The sequence below is a fragment of the Trichoderma ghanense genome (assembly GCF_004382785.1).
Source record: "Trichoderma ghanense strain CCMA-1212 chromosome Unknown scaffold_9, whole genome shotgun sequence".
Classification (NCBI taxonomy): Eukaryota; Fungi; Ascomycota; class Sordariomycetes; order Hypocreales; family Hypocreaceae; genus Trichoderma; species Trichoderma ghanense.
The window spans coordinates 115,019-137,216 of NW_027395672.1; the positions used below are offsets into that span (position 1 = coordinate 115,019).

Below are 22,198 nucleotides of genomic sequence, written 5' to 3' on the forward strand. Positions count from 1 at the left end.
GCTGGCTGAAAGAAATACAAAGCTGCTTGTGGGCGAGGGGAGAGAGCGCAGGGGGGATACATGAGAAGAAACGATGGTGCTCGTAACAGCCCACCCCCAAATGCAAAGGTTACCAAGCGCGGCATGTCTGAGATTGACGATGCGTGTGCCTGGCAGGGGGGCGCCGAGTGAGTGGATGGATGGGCGGCTGGGTGGCTGGGATATTGAGCAACCAAGCGTCACGGACTAAAAGAAGAAGACGACGACGATGATGCTGCGTGAGAGAAAAACAGACCGAGCTTTTATACCCTTGGAACCCTATTTGAATATCAAATTGCATAAAGAAATCCAAACAGAACCGAGAAACAAATGAAGCGGATAGAGGCAAGAAGAAACATAAGCCAAAAACATCTCGCTCGCCATCGTTCATTCATTGACACATAAACCCCTTCTACTCACCACTCCAGCGTAGATTCGTCATACATTTTGCTTCGTCGACGGATAAACTGGGAGAGACATTGAATCAAAGCCCAAACAAAAACACCGGGTGTAGCTTCAAACAGTTGGAAAAGCAAAGAGGTATACAAGGCAAACAGAAAAAGGGACATGGCCAAGGAAAGAAGCAAATCCAAAAGAACAAAGGACAATATCGAAAACTCCTCAAACGACACGCCAGCTCGCGCGCAGAGCATGCTCATCCCAAAACGCGCAGGCTTGACAACCTTGCATGAGTGAACAGCAAAATGCCGCCACACCATCCCGACATGCTCTTGTTCGTAAGTCATGATCAAATCTCTCGGTGGGATCGATGGTGGTGGTGGTGGTCCAGGTCTCTGGACCTGGACTCATAATCATCATCGTCGTCACGCCTGTGTCGGCGCCGCCTCTCTCGATCGCGGTCGCGGTCACGGTCACGATCCTGATCGCGAGGGTCAACCAAGTCGGCGTCGTCTCGATGACGGCGGTGGCGGTGACTTGCTCGCCGTCCCCGGTCATCGTCGTACTCCCGGTCGTAGTCACGATCATACTCGCGGTCATACTCGCGGCCGTATTCTCCGTCGTAGTCTCGGTCATCGTAGTCGCGATCGTGGTCCCGAACGTCTCGGTCTCGGTCTCGGTCCCGGTCCCGGTCCCGGTCTCGATCGCTGTCATGGTCGCCGCCGGCCTCCTTGTTGCGTCGCCTCTCTATTCCACATGTTAGTCAACGTATACCGGCAGACAGAACGGCTTCTCATGAGAGTCGCCTACCTCTCAAGACCTGCGTGGCAGCAGCATAGGCCTGGATTTCTTCCTTGCTCAGGACTCGAAGCACAATGACAAAATCATCACGGAGCTCGTATCTCTCCTTGCCAATCTCCAGCGCCTCCGGGTTGACAATCTTGCGGTTGATTTTGGTCCATCGAGCGCCTGGAGGGACTTCCTTCAACTTCTTGTCCTCCTTGTGGGGCGCAACGCCCTCACGAATGGGATTGAGCTCCTCGGGGAACTTGGCGCTCGGTTGCTTGAGGATGCCTTTGAGGGGCTTCTCCTCCTTCTTTTCGCGCGGCGGCGGCGACACAACGCGGACCTGCTTTTCCTCTGGGTTCCGGAGAACAAGGTCTCGCCCGCGATCATCCTCCCCGGAGGGCGACGCGGACCGACGCTCCTCCTTGTCCTTTTCAGGAGGTGGCGCCTTGTCTTTGCCATTCGTCTCCTCAGGCTTCTCGCTGTCAGATGTCTTGGCAAGCTGCTCGCGGATCTGCTTGAGATCCCCAGTGTCATTGGGATCAAAGCTGTTGGAGGGACGATGCTTGCGCTCCGCCTTCTTCTTTCCCTCGTCGGAATCCGAGGACACAATCGCCGACTCGCCGTTGAGCTTGGCCTCGGCTTCCCGTCTGTGCCGCTCCCTGGCCTCTGCCTCCGACTTTGCGGCCTGACGGTCTCGATCCTCGTCTCGCTCACTAGCCTCATCAGAAGCCCGGCGCCTCCGTGGCTCGCTCGACTCCGGCTTCGAGTCCTTCTTGCTGTTTGGCGAGAGGCCTCCAGCTGCCGCAGCAGCAGCGCCTGCGCCGAGTCCAGAGGCCACCTTATCTCGAACTCGAGGTCGGTCGCCGTCCTCCTGATCCGACTCTCTTCTGCCGTCTAGTCTGTCACGAAGGTTGTCTTTGTAGCTTCGGTACCAGTCCTCCCTGTCGCGGTCAGATCTCTCGCGATCGGACCTTTCCCGGTCAGATCCCCGTTCATCCTCGTCGTGGGCCCTCTGGCCTTCCTTGAGAGGAGCTTCAATCCTCTTCCTAGAGTGATCTCTCCTCGTTGATTCCTCTCTTCCAAGGTCGTCCCTCGACTCCCAGTAGCGGCCCCGGTGGTCCTCAACGTCATCAGGCTGGCCTACTCGCAGACCGAAGCCTCGAGAGGTGACGCTATCATCATAGAAGCGGCGGGGCTCATACCCATCATCGTCGTAGCCTCTGTAATAGTCCTCGGGATGGCCACGGCCCGGCTCCTGCGTCAGTGAAAGCGGCCTGGGACGCCTGATGGTACGCTGCTCGACGGGCCTCTCAACAACTTCCAGCTGTCCGGGGTTGGGGGGAGCGGGTGCCGCAGGCGGGACGTCGCGAGCGCTTTCGTATGCTCGCCCGATCTTGTCAAACCCACGTGTCGAAGGCGGAGGGCCACCCCGGCTGTCGTAGATCCGGCTGGAGCGGTTGGGGTCAAGCGTCGTGTTGACGTTGAAGCTTCGCTGGTCCGCGTTGTAGTTGATGTTGGGACGGGAGTAAGTCCTGTCAAAGCTGTCGTGTCGGCGGGAACGGGCGGGGGCGGGGGCGGCCCCATGGTCTAGGTCATACCGGACCAGCTCGCCGGCGTTGGTATACTGATATCCGTCATCGCCATAGTCGATGGCGGCGTTGCTGTGCCGAGAGTTGCTCGGATAGACGACATGAGGCCGGGAGCTGCGATAGGCATCGGCGTCGCGACTGGCCAGCACAATCTCTCCCTGCTCTCGCGAGCGGCCAAAGTCGTCGCTGGCCGAGGAGGTGTGGTATGGACGAGCGGTGCTCCTGGACCTGATGGACGACGCCGGCTGGGAATAAAGCCTCCCGTCGCTGGCCCGGTACGGCTCTCGGGCCGGGCTCCCTCCGTGAGTCAGGGCATCGGCAGTGAGCGGCGTCGAGGCATGCGGGCGGTGGTCCGGCATGGAGGTGACGATGATGGGCGGCCGGGCAGACGCATCGAGCGTCGAGCGGCGGGTGCGGCTGGGCTCGCGAGGGCTCGGCCTCGGAGCGCGAGGCTCCGGGTTGACAGTCGAGTACGATCTCGGAGGCACGGCAACGGCTGCAGGCGCCGCAGCTGCTGTGTAGCCTCTGGGGGTGGCAGCCGAGTATCTCGTGGGCGAGGCGACGTAGTCGGCGTCGTTGGCATACAGGGCTCCGTACCCGCCGACGCCGGCAGGCAGCGAGATGCGCGCCGGGTTGTTGAATGTGGCGGACCGGCCAGCCGCAGGATAGCCTCGATATCGATCAGCCATGACGCTGGTCCTGGACGAAGTCGGACAGAAGGACGGCGGCAGCGAGAGATGCGAACGAGGATCGACCCGATATGAGTGACGCAAATGATCGAGAGAAAGTAGAAAGTATAGACTCCAAATCCAAAAAGGAACAAGGACACGCAGCAGCGACAGCGACAGCGACCGTCGTCAGCCCGGCACAGCGCAAGATGCAAATGCACACGTCACAGCAAACAGCCGGGCAGATGCAGGAATGAATGAGGGGTCGCCGTCGACGTCGCGAGATAATAAGCTGCGGGTGGGAAGAAAAATCGCCTGGATAGATGATCGCGGGGTTTCCCAATCAGCTTAGCAATGCACTCTGGCTCGGCTCTACCAGGGCCAGGGGTCTCTGATGCCTGTCAGAGAGAGAGTTGAGGGCACTCGGTATTAAACGAAGCAGAGAGATGAAGACGAAAAAAGGAAGGAAAAATTCCAAAGGCCGGACCGGGCCCGTGCAGCGCAGGGTCCAGAAAAAAAAAGAAAAAAAGAAAAAGCTGAGCGCTCCGTGAGTGATTCGCCCGACGCAAGGGAGAGAGAGGGGACGCTTGACGGTTAAAGTGCAGGCAAACCGGTCTGGGGTTTATCATGGATTGGACCGAGTTGGTGAGGTTGCAGTTGATGGCGTTGACCTGGATGAGATGGAGTTGGCCAGGGGTCGACAGCCTACAAGGTTCAGAGGCTACCGCTAGCGAGAGCCACACAACATCACTATAGCACAGTTGGGCGAGGCCACTAACAGCCCACTGGAGGTGCGGCGATCAGCGCCTATTCTTAGCGGGACAGGGCGCCCTTAGTGGCGGTCCGGTGGTTGCCAGCCAGCGCCCGTTGCTGCGGCTCGAGCTGATGAGAGCTGCTATTAGTCCTGCAAGTATTGGTTCTATTCGCTGTTGGAGAGAGACGGCAAACAATGGAAAGCTCGGGCGTGGCACCAGAGTTGCGTCTCCTGACGACGGGATGAAGCGATGCTCGGATCCATCCAGAGCCGATGGTGTTAATGTCACTACTCGTATACTACCAAGAGGTATCAATCATCCGTGATTCATCCCAGAGCACCTCCATTTTGACTTGGGCAGCTCTCGGACGTTCGGATGTGACGAGAAGAGACTGCAAGGCTTCAACGTTTGCCCTGTCCGGCTCCTTCGACTACTAGCATCTCGGGCACAAGGCGTCCAACTGGTGGGCTTCGCAAGCCATGCCTTGAACGAATTTTGCGGCTCTTTCACCGGTAAACCACAGGGCGCAGATTTACGCTGGGAAGCCCGGAATAGCCTCGTCCTCATTCTGCAACCTCTGGCCCAAAAAAATACGATTATGACGTCGCGCCGCGATATCGCCACCCACGCCAGTGTCAGAGCTACAGGCTACTAAGCTGGCCATAACTCGGGTTGCCTTGTTTCCTCTTGCTTCTGGTTTCGGGCTTCGTCAAGATGCCCGCTTGGTGTCTCCGATTGATTGCTCTACAAGTACCTGGTCAGGCACGTTGCCGCTTATGCTCGGCTGACAGTTAGCCAGGAACCGCTGTGAGCGAGCTGTATCCTGCATGGAATCTGGTGTCCAAATGTCCGGTTCATCTACTCCGTGAAAATCGAATCGACATCTCTCGGATGAATAATCTGCAAACCGGACAAATCAAGCACACAGCAACTCTGCTACAGACGGGCCAAATGGTCCGAAATTCAAAGATGGGAAGCATCGGTAGCCACGGCTCTCAGATTCTCCTCCCGTTCAAACACCACCCAACCGACTAGCAAAACCTTGTCCAACCGTCATACGAGATCCAGCATTCGGCCGGAACCTCTGGAAGCTCTTTCTCTCTCCTCGATGGTGTTTTCCCCTCCTCATACGCCAGTCCCTGACGGCTAATTCCATGTCTCGAGTGGACCAGCCTCGAGAACTCGTGCAAAGCATGAAGCACACAGACCACCAGTTGGGCTGCCACGGCGATCCATCATCGTGCCCAACCGGACCGGGGGTTGAGCAATCCTCGGGCCTTTTTTTCACACAGAAGAATGAAGACACTTTACCATCCGGTGGAGGAAAATGGCCGCCCCCAATGGTTTCGATATGGCGCTCTTGTGCTTGGTTCAAGGATGCCAGAGAGCAGCGGACGGCTGGTGGTTGATTCCGACATGCAATGGCTTCTGCATTGGGATGTCATTGAGCTTCATGATCTAACGCAGGCTAATGTCGTGCTAGATCAGCACACGGATGCATGTACGATTGATTATATGGAGAGAAACTTCAAGAGCCTGCCCGTCTGCTAACATGCTGTATCCAATACGGCGCCTGATGTCGAGCCTCTCCCGCTTGACACGTGCATACGCAGCCATATGTCATGCAGACTAAGGCGAAAATCTCTTACAGATCTGTATGCCCGTATGGGGACGCATGTGGACAAGGAGGCCTGCTGCATGCGCTCTGCATCTCTATCTTATACAACCTCAAGGTTGGCTCAAAGCCCAACCTCAACAAAAGAGTCTTCAGCCACACTTTTGCTTTTTCTATACCAATTACACCTGTTCAAAGGGTATGTATATATAGAGTGGCCCTCCAAGAAGATCCATGCCCTCTCGGCCGTTAGCAAGGTTGGGCAGGGAAACCCAAGAAAGGACGGATATGGCATGCCCTCTGGATCCCTGCTGGCGTCTCTCGATGAGGACAGTTAGTCTCTTTGGTAGGTAGATACCTATGATTCCCCAGAAAGTCGAAATTACTTACTAGTAGCATCAACATCCACTGGGCACATGTCGGATCCTTGTTCCCATGGAGGCCCAATGCGGCCCTTTCCCGCCGGCAACAAGCGCCGGTTGGGCACATATGGCAAGGAGGGAGACGGACAAGGAGTTTGCGTATTGCAGTAACTAGGTAGTACCTAGTAGTGGTAGGTAGTTTCCCAGGAGGATGAGATACCTAGGACTGTATCGTCACTTTGACCTCAAAGTGCTGGGTATAACCCTTTGTTGAGTCGCCACTTTTTGAATCTCTCAAGCTATCATAATGTTAACCTCTACTATTCCGCCACAGTTGTTGTGTACAAGTCGTACTGGGGCCAGTATCGACATCTCAGCTGGGAGGCCTAGAGAGGTGATGGCTGTTGTCAGCCCTTTGCGCATTATATACATGAACTGCTGCTGACATGGCTTGACCCCCGGTGTGTCTTCAAGAATAGAGAATGCGTCCAGGCATCACATATTACGCCATTCTCACAATAGTCTTCTCATGGCGAATTGGACAAGATCCTTACAGCAAGATGAGAGATGAGGCGAACCAAAGATGCCAGAATATATCAAGACAAGCCTCAAAGCAACTGACGTTCTGGACATATCTTACAACAACAACAAGACTGAGCAGACAGACAGCCATCCATCCATCCCCATCGTCCACAACCCATTCTAAGCCAACGACCCCATGGGATCCCACAGCGGCAGCACAACAGGCTCCTGCTTCAGCACATCCCTCACCTCCTTATCGACAAACCTCGGATCAACCACGGCCTGATACACAAACTCATCCATCCAAGCATCGCTCATCACGAACCACCCCTTCTCGCCCGCCCCCGTCCCCCAGCTATTCTGCACCCTCCACCGGACCGGCCTCCCCGTCCTCTCGTCCAGGTGCACCGCCGTCAACACCATGGCGTGCGTCATGGCGCTCTCCCCCGTCTGCAGCCGCTGCGCCTTGGTCATCCCCCGCAGGCTCGTGTTCAGCCCGGCCTCGTAGTCGAACAGCTCCAGGTCCATGATGCCCGCCACGCGGTCGCTGAACTTGCCCACGTCGCAGCCGAAGAAGATGGGCAGGCCCGCCTTGAGCATCTTGACGCACGTCGCCTTGAGCGTCGCCATCTCGACGTTGACGTACGTCACGCCTCTGCCGCCGACGACGTTGCCCAGCCTCGAGACGGTGAGCTTCCGCAGCGCCTCGTGCCGCGGGTCGTGGACGAGCGAAATCATGCTCTGGATGGCGTCCGCCGTCACCCGCAGCTCGGAGCTGTAAATGTCCCTCGCAAACGCCCTCGGCGTCGTCCTCACCTCGCGCGCCTTGCCGTCCTTGTCGACAAACTGCCACGTAAACTCCTCGCTCGGCTTCGGCGGCTGGCCCAGCAGCAGCGTCATGACGAGCGCAATCTCCTGCACCATGCGCAGCTTGTACGCGCTGACAAAGGACGGCGGAGCGCGCACCCTGTTGCAGAGGTCGCGCAGCCGCAGCGCGTACTCGCGCAGCTTCGTCTTGACGATGCTGTTGAGGGCGCTCGAGTTCATGGCGCTCCAGCTGTCCGGGTACAGGCTCTGCGGCACGAGACCGTACTTTTCGACGAGGTTGTACACCATGTCCCACTGCCCGCCGTCGGACACCAGGTCGCTCAGCAGCCGCTGGACGACGCGGCCCTCGAGGTCGTCCCCGGCCGTCTGGATCACCTGCTCCAGGAACCAGTTGGCCTTTTCGAGCTTGTCCCAGTAGAAGAGGTAGGCCTGGGAGAGCTCGAAGGAGGCCAGCCCGTGGCGCTTCATGAGCGCCACCCGGAAGACGTTTGTCGACGCAAAGAGCCAGCACCGGCCGCTGGAGCGCTGGTTGGTGATGGGGTCGCCCTCGAAGGGGATCTGGACGTTGAAGACGTGCTGGTTCGCCACCTTGGAGGAGCGCGTCGTGAGGGCCTGGCGGGGGTCGGACGAGCTCAGCGCGGCATGGGCCAGTCTGCAAGTTCGTTAGCATAAGATGCTTGAAGGACATGGCTGTCAACATGAGCTCACCTGTTCTTGGGGTCGCTCATCAAGCTGTCTATCCAAAGCTCCAGCGACGAGACGGGCAAGCCCTCGGGCTCCCGCCTGACTTGTTCGTCATTCTCCGTCTCTTCATTCTCCATCTTCTCACCATCGCCGCCAATCCTTGCGTTCAGCGTCTCTCCATCCTGCCCCTTGAAGCTGCGGAGACGCTCCAGTATAAGCTTCTCGCTCTCCGCGGCAGTCATCAGTTTAGACGGCCGGCCACCCATCGTGATAACCGTCCTGAAGGCTTTTGTACCCTGTTATCCTACTACTAAAAGAACCTACGTCTTCTCACTCAGAGCGACTCAACAAGAAGGGAGTTCTGTATCAAAGATATATATACACGTACACAGCCGCCAAACCCGAGAGATGTCAAAGCAAACAATCACCTTATCTGAAGCCCTCCTCGGAGCACACCATTGTTTGCTATCGAACGAACATGGATCATCTGCTGGCCCTCTGCTTATCAAGGTTCATGAAATTTCCCCTCATTCCATCCCCCCCCGGCCTCCTCAAAGTTGGAATCGCGAGCCATCATTCGTCGGCTATATCCTAAATCCCACCGGTTCTTTTGTCGCGCTACCTGTTTCCAGCAATTCCTACTACAGTATCGGCTGTTCCTTGTTGCTCATGTACCGTGTATACTGTGGTGAGATGCTGCCTAGGGTAAATCGATTTACGCTGTCTTCTGGTATTGCCATGCTATCACAGTGCTGGCTGCTCTACAGCTTTGAATCGATGCTGCTGCTTCTTCATGTTTCAACGCCAGTCTCTTGGTTACAGATGCGACAGCGGCATACGGTGGGGTTGAGCAAGGAGAAAAGAGGGCCACCAACTCTCACATGTCGGACATTGTGCGGCTGCAATCGTGTGGGGTTTCCCCATGTATCCCATGACCGGTGCGCTGGCTACGGGTACCTTGATGTCAACACGGAGTCTTACGGAGTACATGACGACGCGTCAACAAGGCAACGTGTACTGCATACGATCTGCGCAGGGAGAAGCAGTCATGACAACACGATGCATCACCACAGCAGTCACCAAAGGCGGCACGAAAATGGTTATGCAAAATCCATCTCAATTACAGTGCGGCATATAGGTTAACTCCTATCTACTGGACACTCTGCCTCATGACCAAAATACATCCCAGCCCGATCCGAAAAAATGACAAAACATCCGTTCCACGTACCCTTCCAAGCCCATGGGGTATTTTTCACATTATTCAGGCTTGATCCGAGCCTGGAATATCCATAGGATGGATGGACAATAAACCCTCCCCATCAGGCAATGATGCCAGAAAGGGGATTGTTTACAGGCGAGAGCCGTGGACGACCTTCATCTCAACAGCGAGCTCGTGGCCGCCGTCGTTGAGGACGAGGACACGGACGCTGCCGCGGCCGGACTCGAAAGCCTGCTGCAGACGAGACCACAGGTTGGACTGGTCAATGACCTTGAGGCCCTGCTTGACATCGCCGGTCTCGGTCATGGCGGTGACGTAGCCGTCAGCCATGTCGAGGACGCGGTACTGCTTGAAGACGGGGCCGAGCATGGTCTGGACGACAACGCTGGGGGCAGGGTTGGAGATGAAGGAGGACTCCTCGTGCAGCTGCTTGGTGAAGAGGTCAACACCAAGGTAGCGGTACTGGCCAGTGGCAGACGAGGTCGAGATGCGGATGACCTGGCATGGTCGGCCTTGGAGCATCAAGAAGTCACCCAGGCGGATGTGGTGGCAGGGGATGGACACAGTCTGAGGCTGCGACTCAGTGGCGGGAGCTGCGCGTCGCGAGTGATTAGCATCGTGGCGGACAACATCAACTTCAACGTGCTCTGTGATCGTAGTGTTATTATGGTCATGATGGTCATGATGGTCACTGTGATGGTGATGGTGGTGGTGATGGGGGAGCAGCTTGTCCACTGCCTTGGCGACGCCGTGCTTGAGGGAGTGGTAGGAGCCTGCCGGCGACACGCGTTAGCGTATGCTCGCACGCGTCTGGCCAGACAGGGGGGATAGGAGGAGAGCATGAGAGAGAGACAAAGGAAGGTTAGTATAGCTTACCCTCGTCGTCGTAGTAACCCATCTTGGCGGATTGTTCGGGAGTGTGCGGAGTAGACTCGCGGATTTCCTCAGTGATCTTGACTTCCTCACGGAACTTGGGACGGGCAACGTGGGTGTGCTCGTCAACAATGAAGTCGGAGGACTTGTGGTGAGGCTTCTCGGAGTGTCGAGGACGGCGAACGACTAGTTCGAGACCGGTGGAGCTTTCAGGGTGGTGAGGACGGATACGTTCCCGATACTCACGCTCAGCAGCGTCAATGGGGTTGGTGTAGCGGCGAGAAGTGTCGACTTGGACCTGAGTCTCAGTGTAGTCGCGAGGAGGAGGTGGGATGGATCTAGAAGTACTCGAGGTTAGCTGGAGAGATTCCCTTTTGTGCCTGTGCGTGAGCTTCCATGGTCTCTGGGCCAACATTGGTGGGCCCCCCCCGACCCCCTGAGCCGGGATAAATTGGCATGGCTGGGAATCCTAGCTGAACTCCCACCCCGGCTGTCAGCTCTCCATAGTGAGCTCCGCCGCCCTCCCCGTGCCCAGTCTTGCCTCCCCACTCTCAATTGACGCGTTCTAGAAGCCGCGGCAAAGAGCTGCGTGGAAGAAGGGCAATACGAAGCGTAATTTCAGCACCGCTTTCGCCAGCCACGCCGGTAATTGCTGTGCGTCATCGGCGCCCCCCAGTTTCCCTTCCGTCTCTTTCCACCCCTTGGCCATCCCTTCCCCCTTTCCCAGCTGCCCTCACTCCGTGAGAGCGGTCTGGAGAGGAGAGGCGGGAACCACACAGAGAGGAGGCATATGATATGAATAGCAAGGAAATCGGATCACTTACTTGAACTCTTCCTTCACGAAGCGTTCAGACTGGCGGGAACCGGGACGGCGGTGACGTTCTTCCTCACGCGTGATACGGACCTCTTCTTCAAAGCGGTGTTCGCCGCGAGGAGGAGCTGAGTCGGCGTGTTGCGGGAAAGAAGAGTGTTGACCCTCCCGTCCGGCTGGCTTGTGTTGAGGGAGGGTGAGTTGAACCTCCTCGTGAACGCTGATTTGGGTCTGAGGGCGTGCTGCTTCGTTGTCCTTGTAAGTGGACGGGAAGATACTAAAGGGCACGGGAACTCGGGCTTCAAAGTCCAGGTTGACGGCTTGCGCTGGCGCGAGAGAATCTTCTCATACAACCTTCCGTAAGATCACGAAAGGAAGACAAGAAGGATCCTCAAGCTTCTGTTCCTAGAAACAAAAGTCGAAGAGAGAGAGAAAAGAGAGAGGGATTGGATACCTCTGGAGGTCTTTTCTTTCTTTTGTTCCTTTGTTTCTGGCGGGGAGACTGTGATAACTGGAGGAGAGGAAAGCCAGGTCGGAAGCAGACGACGCTCGATGGGCTTTTGAGGTCGGGGGCCAGGCTGGTGGTCCTGGGCGTGCTCGCTGTGTTGCCTTGCCGAGGAGGGTAAGCCTATCAGCCCTCCATGTTGACCTGCCCCCGGGACTGGCCATGTTGTTGTTTATTCTCATCACAACCGGCTTAGTGCTGTCGTATCCTGGCCTCTCGTCTCCGCCATCGTCCCCACACTCAGCCAACCTCATCCAACTCCCCTGCAAGCTCAGCGACCTCAGCAGGCGTCTCGGCCACTGGCCTCTCGAGGCTGCGTCTCAGGCGTACTGGAGTCTCCAGTCGCCAGTGGACTCTTCGGACATGATGCTGCAACCCAGCGGTAAGCCGATGGGACCCCAAAGAGCGACCAAGAGCTCCCCAGCCTCCTTGCTCCCCTGCTTCCCTTGCGTCCCCCTGAGTCGGCCGCTGATTGACCAGTCAGGCTGGGCGATTGATGTTCATGGCTCCTCTGCAGCTAGTGCCAGTAGTATCAAACCGGTAATGAGAGTCGAGCACGACAGTGCTTGGTGGTACAGCACAGTACCTGTAGTACATAGCCCGTACGCGGTAGGTACGTAGCAGCAGTGCGTCGTAATGAGCACTCTCCCCAGCATTGGTGTGGTCAGCTACGGCCCATTTTCAAGGGTAACGACTGCGGCCTCTTCCTCTCTCTCTCTCTTGCCCTCACTTGGTGTTCTTTGGCGGGACTGGTTCCTGACCTAGTGAGCTCGGTCGTTCAACAATACGTAGCCCGATCCAGACTCATTGTCGTTGGAGCACGGCGCTGGAAGCCTGCGAGGGATAGAGCTGGAGAGGCTGGGATCCTGTCCAGCCGTGTCAATCGAACAGGTACCAAGTCGAAGGGTAATACAGCTCTGCTGATACTTGGTTCTGCGAGCAACATGCGCCGTACTTGCATGGCGCCACCGGAAGAGTGTTTTGGCTTATCATCAGGGAGGGAGGGCTCCGTCCCAGCTGATGCTGCATCTTGTTCATCGTTTATTCTGCTTCGCCAACACCGGCTGAAGGAGGACTATCAAGCGCCCACTTTTTGTGATGCACATGCAGTCTTAGCTGCAGCAGCGCAAAAACAGAGATGGCTGGGGCGGGCTGCTCTCGATCTCGCCGCGCGCTCTGGACTATTGCTCGCCGGACTCGAGAGCCCGTCGATGGTCGGGGAGCTGCATGGACGACGGCTGCCATTGGCCAGTGTGGCGTGTCGCCCGCCTGAGACCACGAGAATGGCTGTGGTTTGCTGCAGGCAGAGGATGCTCGCTCCCCGGCCGTGTTGACATCGTGTAATCCCGCCATTGGGCTGCGCTGCCGGCTGGATGCTAATGCAGCAGGATCATTGCGTACCACCCGCTGCGTGTGCTTGTCTCGTAGCACCCGAACGACATAATAACAACTCTGATGTGGCTGGGTGGCAACAACTGGAGCTCGTCAGATCGGTCAACAGCAGCAGCAAGAGAGGGGCGCCCTGCCTTTGCCTAGCTCCAGAGCTCAGACAAGAAGATGGCTGGCGGCGACACTACTTCGTGGGTAGTTCGACCAGTCGCGGGCTGAGCCTCGGTCCGCTTTTCGGGCAGCTCATTTCCCTCGCGGTTGGTCATGATGTTCCTGTGGGAATTGGCAGCGGCTCCCTGGGCAAAAATCCATGGCAGATCTGTGCCTTGAAGCTGCCTCTGTCGGCCGCCCCTGGCCTGCTCGTACTCGTGCGTGTCCTGGACCTGAACATCAGCATGGATCTCGCGGGCATCGACGTCTCTTGCATGGCCAGATGCTGGGGGCTTGAGTGCCTTCCCGTCTCAACTCCACCTCAATTATCTTGGTTGCTGGGACGATATTTTTGAACTGGTACACTGACGTTGACCCGGCCAACCCCCCCGAGGCGATGATCCTTCTCGGGGGCAGGACAGGGATGTGCCTGTGTGTCTCGATGCTACCTGTGCGAAGTGTTACAGTACGAGCACCGCACCTGCGCAGCACTTGAACGGCAGCCGACCTGACAAGACGAGACAAGCATCCATCCAACAAGGTGGCAGGGAGCCGGTCCGTGCTGTGCTGCGACGCGTCTCTTCGCGAATCGCGATGCTCTTGGGGTGGACCAAGGATGAAGCTCAGCCCGGGTGCGCGTTTGACCGGACTGGCGACAGTGACGCGGCGGGTCCAATCGTGGCCGCATGTGCCTCGGTCGAGAGCCTTTCAGCTGCTGATATCCCCAGAGGCTTGCCCGGACGAAATCGAAGCCTTGTTGATCGCGTTGGAGCGCCCCTCACACCAACTCACGGGTACGGCCGCGTGGCCTAATGGCTAAGGCGCTAGATTTCGGTTCCAGAGAATCACCTTCTCTAGAGATTCCAGGTTCGACTCCTGGCGTGGTCGATTCTTTTTGCTTTTTCCCGGCCTGCCTCATAACTCACATCTCATTTTTGCCGCTGGGGGTTCGCAACGGTCAATTGAGCTGTCCCGTGGCTGGCTGGCGTGCTGTAGGGAGAGAAGCGAGGAGAGAGATTGGGTTCAAAAGGCCATCACTAATATCCCCAGCCTCCTCTGACTGTTATGTCCGCTTTGGGCAACTTATAGTGCTCCTCGCTCGTATCAGAGCGTCTCACCTTTTGCACACTAATTTCTCGACTGCATGCCGGCCTTGACTAGTATATGCAGTCCGTCAGCCGGAGGTTCATCCCAATTCCCGCCATTGACAGGGCATGCGTCCCTTTCCCGCCCTCGATTGAGCTTGTTTTTGCATGTGCTTTTGGTGAGCGCGCTGCAAATCAGCGTCAGCTGTCATGGTTGGCATGCACGCACAGCCAATGTTGTGCACAAGCTGTGCTCGACCTGCCATTCAGTCCCGTAAGCCAAAGCAGGCATCCAGAGGGCATCAAGTACTTACTGTATGTACCTACTTCGTACGCACTGAGATTCATCGCGCAGAGACAGTCTCTCGTACTATCTCGATGGTTCTGCCTCGTAGCGATCCTGAATATGTCTAGGTACATGTAGTTATGCTTCTTCGAAGTTGTTCTGCTTGCATTTTCGTACCAACTGGCAGGATTGGCCGCTTGCCTGCCCAGCTCCTTCTCTTTCTCGCAACTGCTGCGCAGCAGGCGAAGCCACGTGATGCCCATGATTATGTCGTCACAGCTGCCCCGCGGCCAACCACTGCAAGTGCCTGCCCCACGATGGCCGATTGAATTTCCCACCAGTAGACGCTTCAGAGTCTTTTCCCAACCCAGATCCCAGCATGAAGCAGAGGTTTTCGTCTCTCGATGTCAAGGTATTTCTCTTGCGACCCATCTCTGTCGTATCAACGAGCCTTCCCTGTGAATCCTTGCTGACAACTTGTCCTGGTCATTGTGCACCGTTAGGTCATTGCGCATGAGCTCCAGGCGAGCTTGGCGACTCTGCGACTATCGAACGTCTACGACCTCTCCTCCAAGATCCTGCTCCTCAAGTTCGCCAAGCCGGATAACAAGCAGCAGCTGCTCATCGACAATGGCTTCCGCTGCCACTTGACCAACTTCGCCCGGACCACTGCGGCGGCGCCGTCCGCCTTTGTCGCTCGGCTGCGCAAATATCTCAAGACCAGGCGGTTGACGTCCGTTGCGCAAGTGGGAACCGACAGAATCCTCGAGTTCCAGTTTAGCGATGGCCAGTATCGCCTGTTCTTGGAGTTCTTCGCCGTACGTTGACTGCTGCACACTGAGTATCCCCTCTCTGGCCTTGAACTAACTGAGAATTACGTTACAGAGCGGAAACATCATTCTCACGGATGCCGACTTGAAGATCCTGGCCATTTCGCGCAACGTCAGTGAAGGAGATGGGCAAGAGGCGCAAGGGGTCGGCCTGCAGTACTCTCTGGAGAACAGGCAAAACTATGGTGGCATTCCGCCTTTGACAAAAGAAAGGGTCAAGGATGCCCTCAAGGCTGCCGCTGAGAAAGCCGAAGCCAGCACGTTGGCTAGCACTTTTGGCAAGAAGGCCAAAGGCAAATCTGCTGGCGATCTGCGAAAAGCGTTGGCTGTCTCTATAACAGAGCTGCCTCCTGCCCTGGTTGAGAACGTTCTTCAGGCAAATAACTTTGATGTCTCCGCTAAGCCGGCTGATGTTGTTGACAATGAGCCGCTGCTGGACGCACTGGTAAACCATTTGTCCGAAGCCCGTGATGTTGTTGAGAACATTATCGCATCTTCCACCTGCAAGGGCTATATCTTTGCTAAGAAAAGGGCGACCTCCTCAAGCGCACCCGACGACACGGATCAGGCCCAGAAGCACGAAGGGCTACTCTACGAAGACTTCCACCCGTTTGTGCCGCAAAAGTTCAAGAATGACCCGTCCATCCAAGTATTAGAGTTTGAAGGGTACAACCGAACGGTTGACGAGTTCTTCTCATCCCTAGAGGGCCAAAAGCTGGAATCCCGTCTTACAGGCAGAGAAGAAGCTGCTAAGAAGAAGCTTGAAGCGGCCAGGCAGGAACAGGCCAAGCGCATCCAAGGTTTGCAGGATGCGCAGGCCATGAACTACCGAAAAGCAGCTGCGATCGAAGCGAATGTGGAGCGGGTGCAGGAAGCCATGGATGCCGTCAACGGCCTGCTCGACCAAGGCATGGATTGGGTCGATATCGGAAAGCTGATTGAGCGAGAGAAGAAACGGCAAAACCCTGTGGCTGAGATTATCAGCCTACCCCTGAAGCTAGCAGACAACACCATTACACTGCTCCTCGCAGAAGAAGCGTTTGACGAGGATGAGGCGGAAGAGGATAATCCGTTTGAGACGGACGATAGCGATTCGGAAGAGGACCAGGGCGGAAGCCCCCCCGTCAAGGAGAAGAAATCCGACAAGCTTCTCACTGTGGACATTGTTCTCAACATGAGCCCCTGGAGCAACGCGAGGGAGTACTACGAGGAGCGAAGATCAGCCGCTATGAAGCAGGAAAAAACTCAGCAGCAAGCGACCAAAGCTCTGAAGAGCACTGAGCAGAAAATCGCCGAAGATCTGAAGAAGGGCCTGAAGCAGGAGAAGGCGCTTCTGCAGCCCATTCGGAAACAGATGTGGTTTGAAAAGTTCCTGTGGTTCATCTCCTCAGATGGCTACTTGGTTCTGGGAGGAAAAGACCCCCAGCAAAGCGAAATTTTGTACAGAAGGTACCTGCGGAAAGGAGACGTCTACTGTCACGCGGACATCCGTGGCGCCGCGAATATCGTGATCAAGAACAACCCGAATATGCCGGATGCCCCCATCCCTCCGGCGACGTTGTCTCAGGCAGGGTCACTGTCGGTCTGCACCTCTGAGGCTTGGGATTCCAAGGCCGGCATGGGTGCATGGTGGGTGAATGCGGACCAAGTATCCAAGACGACCCCGTCTGGAGATATCTTGCCTGCTGGGAACTTTACCGTTCAGGGGAAGAAGAACTATCTTCCTCCAACTCAACTGCTACTCGGGCTGGGATTTGTATTCAAGATAAGCGAGCAGAGCAAGGGGAAGCATTTGAAACACCGAGCTCACGACGAACGCTCTTCAATAGCTGCGGAGGCTGCAACCACGGGCGAAGAGGAGGTACAAAACACTGAGGGATTAGACGATGAAGAGGGTTCGGACGCCGAGTCGGAAGAAAATCAACCTGGTCACGATGAACGAGCCAACCCTTTGCAAAGCTCTGGCATTGAAGAAGAGGCCGCAGACGACGCGGCAGACAAATTGTCAGCTGCCAAGATCAGCGACCAGCCCAGCAGCGATGAGACCACGCCGTCGTCCGGAGATGCCGCTGGAGGGGACCAAGGCGAGGGAGCAAACGAGGCGGATGCAGGCAAGGAGGAAGACGACCGTGAGGAGGATAAAGTAGCGCCTTCTGAACCGGCTACTGAAGTTTCCAAGGCCCCCAACCGAGCTTCTAATACCACTTCACTTGCTACGGCAGCCTCCTCGGCAGCGACACAAAAAAGGGGTCAGAAACGTGGGCAGAAAGGGAAGGCGAAAAAGATTGCCCAAAAATACAAGGACCAGGACGAAGAGGATCGAGCCACGGCGGAAGCTCTGATAGGAGCAACGGTGGGACGACAGAGGGCCGAGGCCGAGGCCGCCGCGAAAGCGCAGCGCCAGGCCGAGCTGGAAGCGATGAAGGAGCGCCGGCGGGCGCAACACGAGCGGAAGCAAAAGGAGGTGGCCGAGCAAGAGGAACTTCGGCGCGCGATGCTGAACGAGGGCCTCGACGTGCAAGAGCCCGACGAGGCAGAGAAGGCGACCAACCTAGACACGCTGGTCGGCACGCCGCTTCCCGGTGACGAGATTCTGGAAGTGATTCCCGTCTGCGCGCCGTGGAGCGCGCTGGTGCGGTTCAAGTACAAGGTGAAGCTGCAGCCGGGCTCGGTGAAGAAGGGCAAGGCGATCAAGGAGGTGCTGGAGCGGCTCAAGACGGACTCGGCGAGGAAGGGCGTCGTGGACGAGGCGGCGCGGGACACGGAGAAGATGTGGCCGCGGGAGGTGGAGCTCATCAAGTCGCTCAAGCCGGAGGAGATTGCCAACTGCGTGCCCGTGAGCAAGCTGAGGGTCATGATGACCGGGGCGAGCGGAGGGAGCGGCGGCTCGGGCGGCGGGGGTGGGAAGGGGAAAGGTGGTGGGAAGAGTCAGGGTAAGGGGGGCAAAGGAGGGAAAGGGGCGAAGAAGTAGAGTGAAATGGAGCAGAGATCAGCATGTACATCTCATGTATACCATATATATGCCTATACGTATCCCATATATATAAAAAGTCTTTGTATCCTGTGGAACCAGGATATACTGAACATGTCATGCCGTGTCATTCTCATTTTCTATTCTCATATTATATCGATCCCACATACTACTAACCAGGTAGTGTTGAAACAAATGCGGAGAAAAAAAAAGAATCATAACAAATCATTTCAAGTAGATACTACCATACAATATCTCATCCCATCATCAAACATCTTATTTCTACACACCAAACATACCATGTATACAAACAAGCATGCAGTTTTTCAGCTCATTCCTCTTCCTTCTCCTCAAGAAGAACTCACCTGCTGTCCATCCTCCGGATCTCATTCGGCATCCTCGCAATGCACAGCTCGCTGCAAAACAGCCCCAGCTGGCCGCCCGTGGCCTCGCGCACGGCGTCCTGCAGGTCCTGGCCGTAGCGCTCGCGGTACGCCCTCTTGACGTCCTGCATGTGGAACGAGTCCCAGTGGAAGCGGACGAGGCGGGAGATGAGCAGCTCCTTGCGGAGGGGGTCCTTGCGCGAGGCGGTGATGGCGTGCTGCAGCAGGAGGGCGTCGCGCACGGGGCGGTTGATGACGCCGTTGAGGATGTGGGCGAGGACTTCGCCCTGGACGAGGAGAGGGTGGTTAGTATATTTACATGTGTGTGTGTGTGCGTGTGTGTGTGTGCGTGTGTAAAGAAAGGGGTTCTAATGACATACCACGAGGTTGTTGCTCTTCTTGAGAGCGTCGCGGGCAAAGTTGCTGCGGTACTGGTGCTCGTACTCCTTGAGCACGGCGCGCAGGTGGCCGTCGCTCCGCTGGACGACAATGGAAATCATGAGCGTCTCTCCGCCCTTGTCGGACTTGACCGCCTTGTACAGGTCGGCGACGTCCTGGTCGATGAGCTTGTAGTCGAGCGGCAGCCGGCGGTCCTCGTAGTCGTACTCCTCCATGCGGCGCTCGTCGAGGACCATGAGGACGGCCTTTTTGAACTTGTCCTCCTTGAGCTCCGTCTTCATGCACTTGGTGAGGCTGTTGTCGTACTTTTTGTCGGAGAAGGCGTCCTTGATGCGGCGGATCTCCTCGTTGGTGCGGCCCATGAGCGACTCGATGAGCAGCTCGCGGCGGGTCTTGTCGCCCTGGTACCAGAAGTTGGCCCAGTAGGCCTCGCTCTCCCACTTGCCGAGCGCGACGGCGTAGCACGCCTTCATCAGCAGGGGGTCCTCGTCCTTCAGGCGGGCGCGGATGTGCTTGGCAATGTTGACGCCCTTGCGGTCGGCGCCCGTCTTGACGATGAGCTTGTACTCGGCGCGCAGCTCCATGACCTGCTCGTGCGAGAGGCTGGGCAGGATCTCGATGATGGGCCCGACGTCGGGCTTGTGGGTGCCCTTGAGCGCCTGGGCGAGGCGGGACGCAATGTCGACGGCGTCGTGGAAGCGAGCGCGACGGCTGAGCCTGGTGCCGTCGCCCTCGCCGTCCGAGTGCGGCGACAGGGCGTCGATGACCCGGGGCAGCTCCGACGGGTGCGTCGACGCAAGCAGCAGGGGCGAGGGCATGGGTGAGCAGTTCTGGTAGGTGCCGTGGTACGACTCCAGCAGCGGCGAGGCCGGCGCCGACGAGAGCGACAGGTTGGCGGCGCGGCCCGTGTTGACCGTCAGCGACGACATGCGGCCGACGGGGGGCTGGGGGGAGCGATCGCGGCCGCCGCGGCCGTCCCTGGAGCGCGAGCGCGAGCGGTCCCGGGCGGCGGCCTCGACGGTCAGCGTGTTGGAGCGGCGGTGCGAGCGGTAGTCGTCGCGGTCCGAGTCCGAGTGCTGCTGCCTGCGGATGTCGACCGACTGCGAGCCGCGGTGGTGGCCGCTGCGGCCCGAGGGCGACGGCGGCGCGCCGTAGGCCAGGTCGTGGTCGTCGTCGTCGTAGCGGCGGCCGTGCCTTTGCGGCAGATACTGCAGCCGGTCGTCGTCGGGGTACGGCAGGTGGCCGCTGGAGCCGCCATTGTTGCGGCGCGAGACGGGGCGGCCGTCGAGGTCCTCCTCCGGGTAGACGTAGCTGGACTCGCGCGAGCCGAACGTCGGGCGCGACTGCTTGGGCTCGTCGATGAAGCGGCCGTCGCGGGACCGGGACCGGGCCCTGGGGTTGGTGATGGAGGCCAGGGAAATGGTCGCGCCGGGATGGTCCATGGCTGGCGGGCGGCCGGGGGTGGCGTCTGGGGGAGGCGGTTGACTTTCGGAGGTTGGTGATGGTACGGAGGCCGTTTGGCTGCGTGTTAGTGCGGTCCGTCCAAACTGTAGAGCTCACGGATTGGACTGGAGAAGCAGCAGCAGCAGCAGCAGCAGGGCCGACGACAGTGAAGAAGATGAAGGAGGAGGAGAAAGAGAGAGAAGAGAGTCAGCGGTAAGAGAACAGAAAAAAAGAACTGCAGCTGGACTATCAACTGATCAATGGCCGTTCCAGGACATGGACAGCACCGGACTGGACCTCCTCATGCACCTGCTAGCGAGGTCCAGGCGGCGTGCATGTGCGCTACGCCCTACAGCGGTTAGAGCGCAGAGCCGCTGCAGGAGGTGCGGCAGCTGAAGCGCTGAAGGAATCAAATCCATCCATCGGGGGGGCCTGGATGGACGGATGTGGTGTCGCTGTACAGTAGAGAGATACGATAGTGTGCGCAAGAGTGAGGGTTCAGTTCAATTGCTTCCAGGGTGATGTCGTTCCGTGTCCTTGCGATTGATGTCTGCTCCGTTTCCTGATAACCGAGAAGAAACAGGCCGGGGACGCAGGGGATGAATAGCCATCAACTACGACTACATGTAGAAATCTACGGGTTGTCCAGCTGAGAGCAGCAGAGCAAACCACCATCGATGATGCTCGTAAACGCGCGCTCCAGAGATGGAAATGCACCTACAGTCATCGGCGTGCTGTCTTTCCGATTACATGTACCTTGGCCCCGTGGAACCAGCCCGTCACCTTCAGAGGTCCGTGTTCACGCTCCCACCAGCCCTACGATACCCATCGAGAGAGATGGTGGGCAGATGGCGCCCTCTCGCGTCCATTGTCGTACTCGTACCTGCTCATCACGGTTAGGCATCAAATCAGCCTCGTCTGTCCTCTCACGCCGACGAACAGTCCGAGGGAAAGAAGACCTGGAATCCTTCAAAGCTGCTACTAGTGCCGGCAACCCTGCAGAGCCTCAATTTGTCCTTTTGCGCGCGTGCCTCGCCTCGACATGACGACAGTCAGTACTCCGTACCTGATTTCACCATGGTGAGGTCCAGTCAGGTACGAATAACGGAGCATATGTCGAGACGCAGCTCCCGTGAGGAGGGACAAGTAAGCTTACTCGGTCATCGTGCATATTCTGCGATTGAGCCACATGCATCGTGTGTTGGTTTTTCCAAGTCTCCACGCTCCACGCCTCGGACGCAGCCGAAAAAGGCGGCATCTGGGTTGTCGCTCAGTGGCGTTGCCGAATGAGAACATTGACCCTGTCCTGTCGCTGCTGAAATATGGTACACAGCCAAGGGCCCGTTCATGTGAAAGAGCACACCGGTGTCATTTGGAACGACTTGCTGTCTGAAGCAACCAAGTCGTCGTGGTATCTGTATCTACGTCCTCTCTCTCGGCACTATCACTGACTCGGTTCGTTTCCATCCATATTCCACCTTACTCGTATCACACGCGCTCTTCTCCATACAACAACCGTTGATCTATCTGCCCAAAATCCACAAGCTTGACGTTTTCTCTCCTTGCGTCCTTGGACACGTCACACCTTTACATCACCTCCCAGCTCCGACTTTCCTCCCTCCACC

The 22,198-nt window shown here is 57.3% G+C and overlaps 6 protein-coding genes across 6 annotated transcripts; 1 reads left to right on the forward strand and 5 right to left on the reverse strand.

Annotated features, from left to right (window-relative positions):
- Positions 1-766: 766 nt before the first annotated feature.
- Positions 767-3,484, reverse strand: CCMA1212_007117 (uncharacterized protein; the record flags this gene model as incomplete). The annotated part of the gene is made up of 2 exons (XM_073704295.1): positions 767-1,164; positions 1,228-3,484. 2 exons carry the CDS (start codon positions 3,482-3,484, stop codon positions 767-769), a joined length of 2,655 nt encoding a protein of 884 aa, XP_073556874.1.
- Positions 3,485-6,897: 3,413 nt separating this feature from the next.
- On the reverse strand, positions 6,898-8,495 carry CCMA1212_007118 (Cysteine proteinase 1; the record flags this gene model as incomplete). Its single annotated transcript, XM_073704296.1, has 2 exons — positions 6,898-8,197; positions 8,254-8,495. 2 exons carry the CDS (start codon positions 8,493-8,495, stop codon positions 6,898-6,900), a joined length of 1,542 nt encoding a protein of 513 aa, XP_073556873.1.
- A 1,082-nt stretch (positions 8,496-9,577) lies between these two features.
- CCMA1212_007119 (uncharacterized protein) lies at positions 9,578-12,002 on the reverse strand (the record flags this gene model as incomplete). The annotated part of the gene is made up of 5 exons (XM_073704297.1): positions 9,578-10,221; positions 10,325-10,659; positions 11,146-11,458; positions 11,587-11,741; positions 11,968-12,002. 5 exons carry the CDS (start codon positions 12,000-12,002, stop codon positions 9,578-9,580), a joined length of 1,482 nt encoding a protein of 493 aa, XP_073556872.1.
- Positions 12,003-13,169: 1,167 nt separating this feature from the next.
- Positions 13,170-14,109, reverse strand: CCMA1212_007120 (uncharacterized protein; the record flags this gene model as incomplete). The annotated part of the gene is made up of 2 exons (XM_073704298.1): positions 13,170-13,462; positions 14,103-14,109. 2 exons carry the CDS (start codon positions 14,107-14,109, stop codon positions 13,170-13,172), a joined length of 300 nt encoding a protein of 99 aa, XP_073557140.1.
- An 817-nt stretch (positions 14,110-14,926) lies between these two features.
- Positions 14,927-18,348, forward strand: CCMA1212_007122 (Ribosome quality control complex subunit 2; the record flags this gene model as incomplete). Its single annotated transcript, XM_073704299.1, has 3 exons — positions 14,927-14,959; positions 15,051-15,365; positions 15,433-18,348. The coding sequence occupies 3 exons, from the start codon at positions 14,927-14,929 to the stop codon at positions 18,346-18,348; spliced, it is 3,264 nt and encodes a 1,087-aa protein (XP_073557138.1).
- A 361-nt stretch (positions 18,349-18,709) lies between these two features.
- CCMA1212_007123 (uncharacterized protein) lies at positions 18,710-20,572 on the reverse strand (the record flags this gene model as incomplete). The annotated part of the gene is made up of 2 exons (XM_073704300.1): positions 18,710-19,018; positions 19,112-20,572. The coding sequence occupies 2 exons, from the start codon at positions 20,570-20,572 to the stop codon at positions 18,710-18,712; spliced, it is 1,770 nt and encodes a 589-aa protein (XP_073557139.1).
- Positions 20,573-22,198: the final 1,626 nt, after the last annotated feature.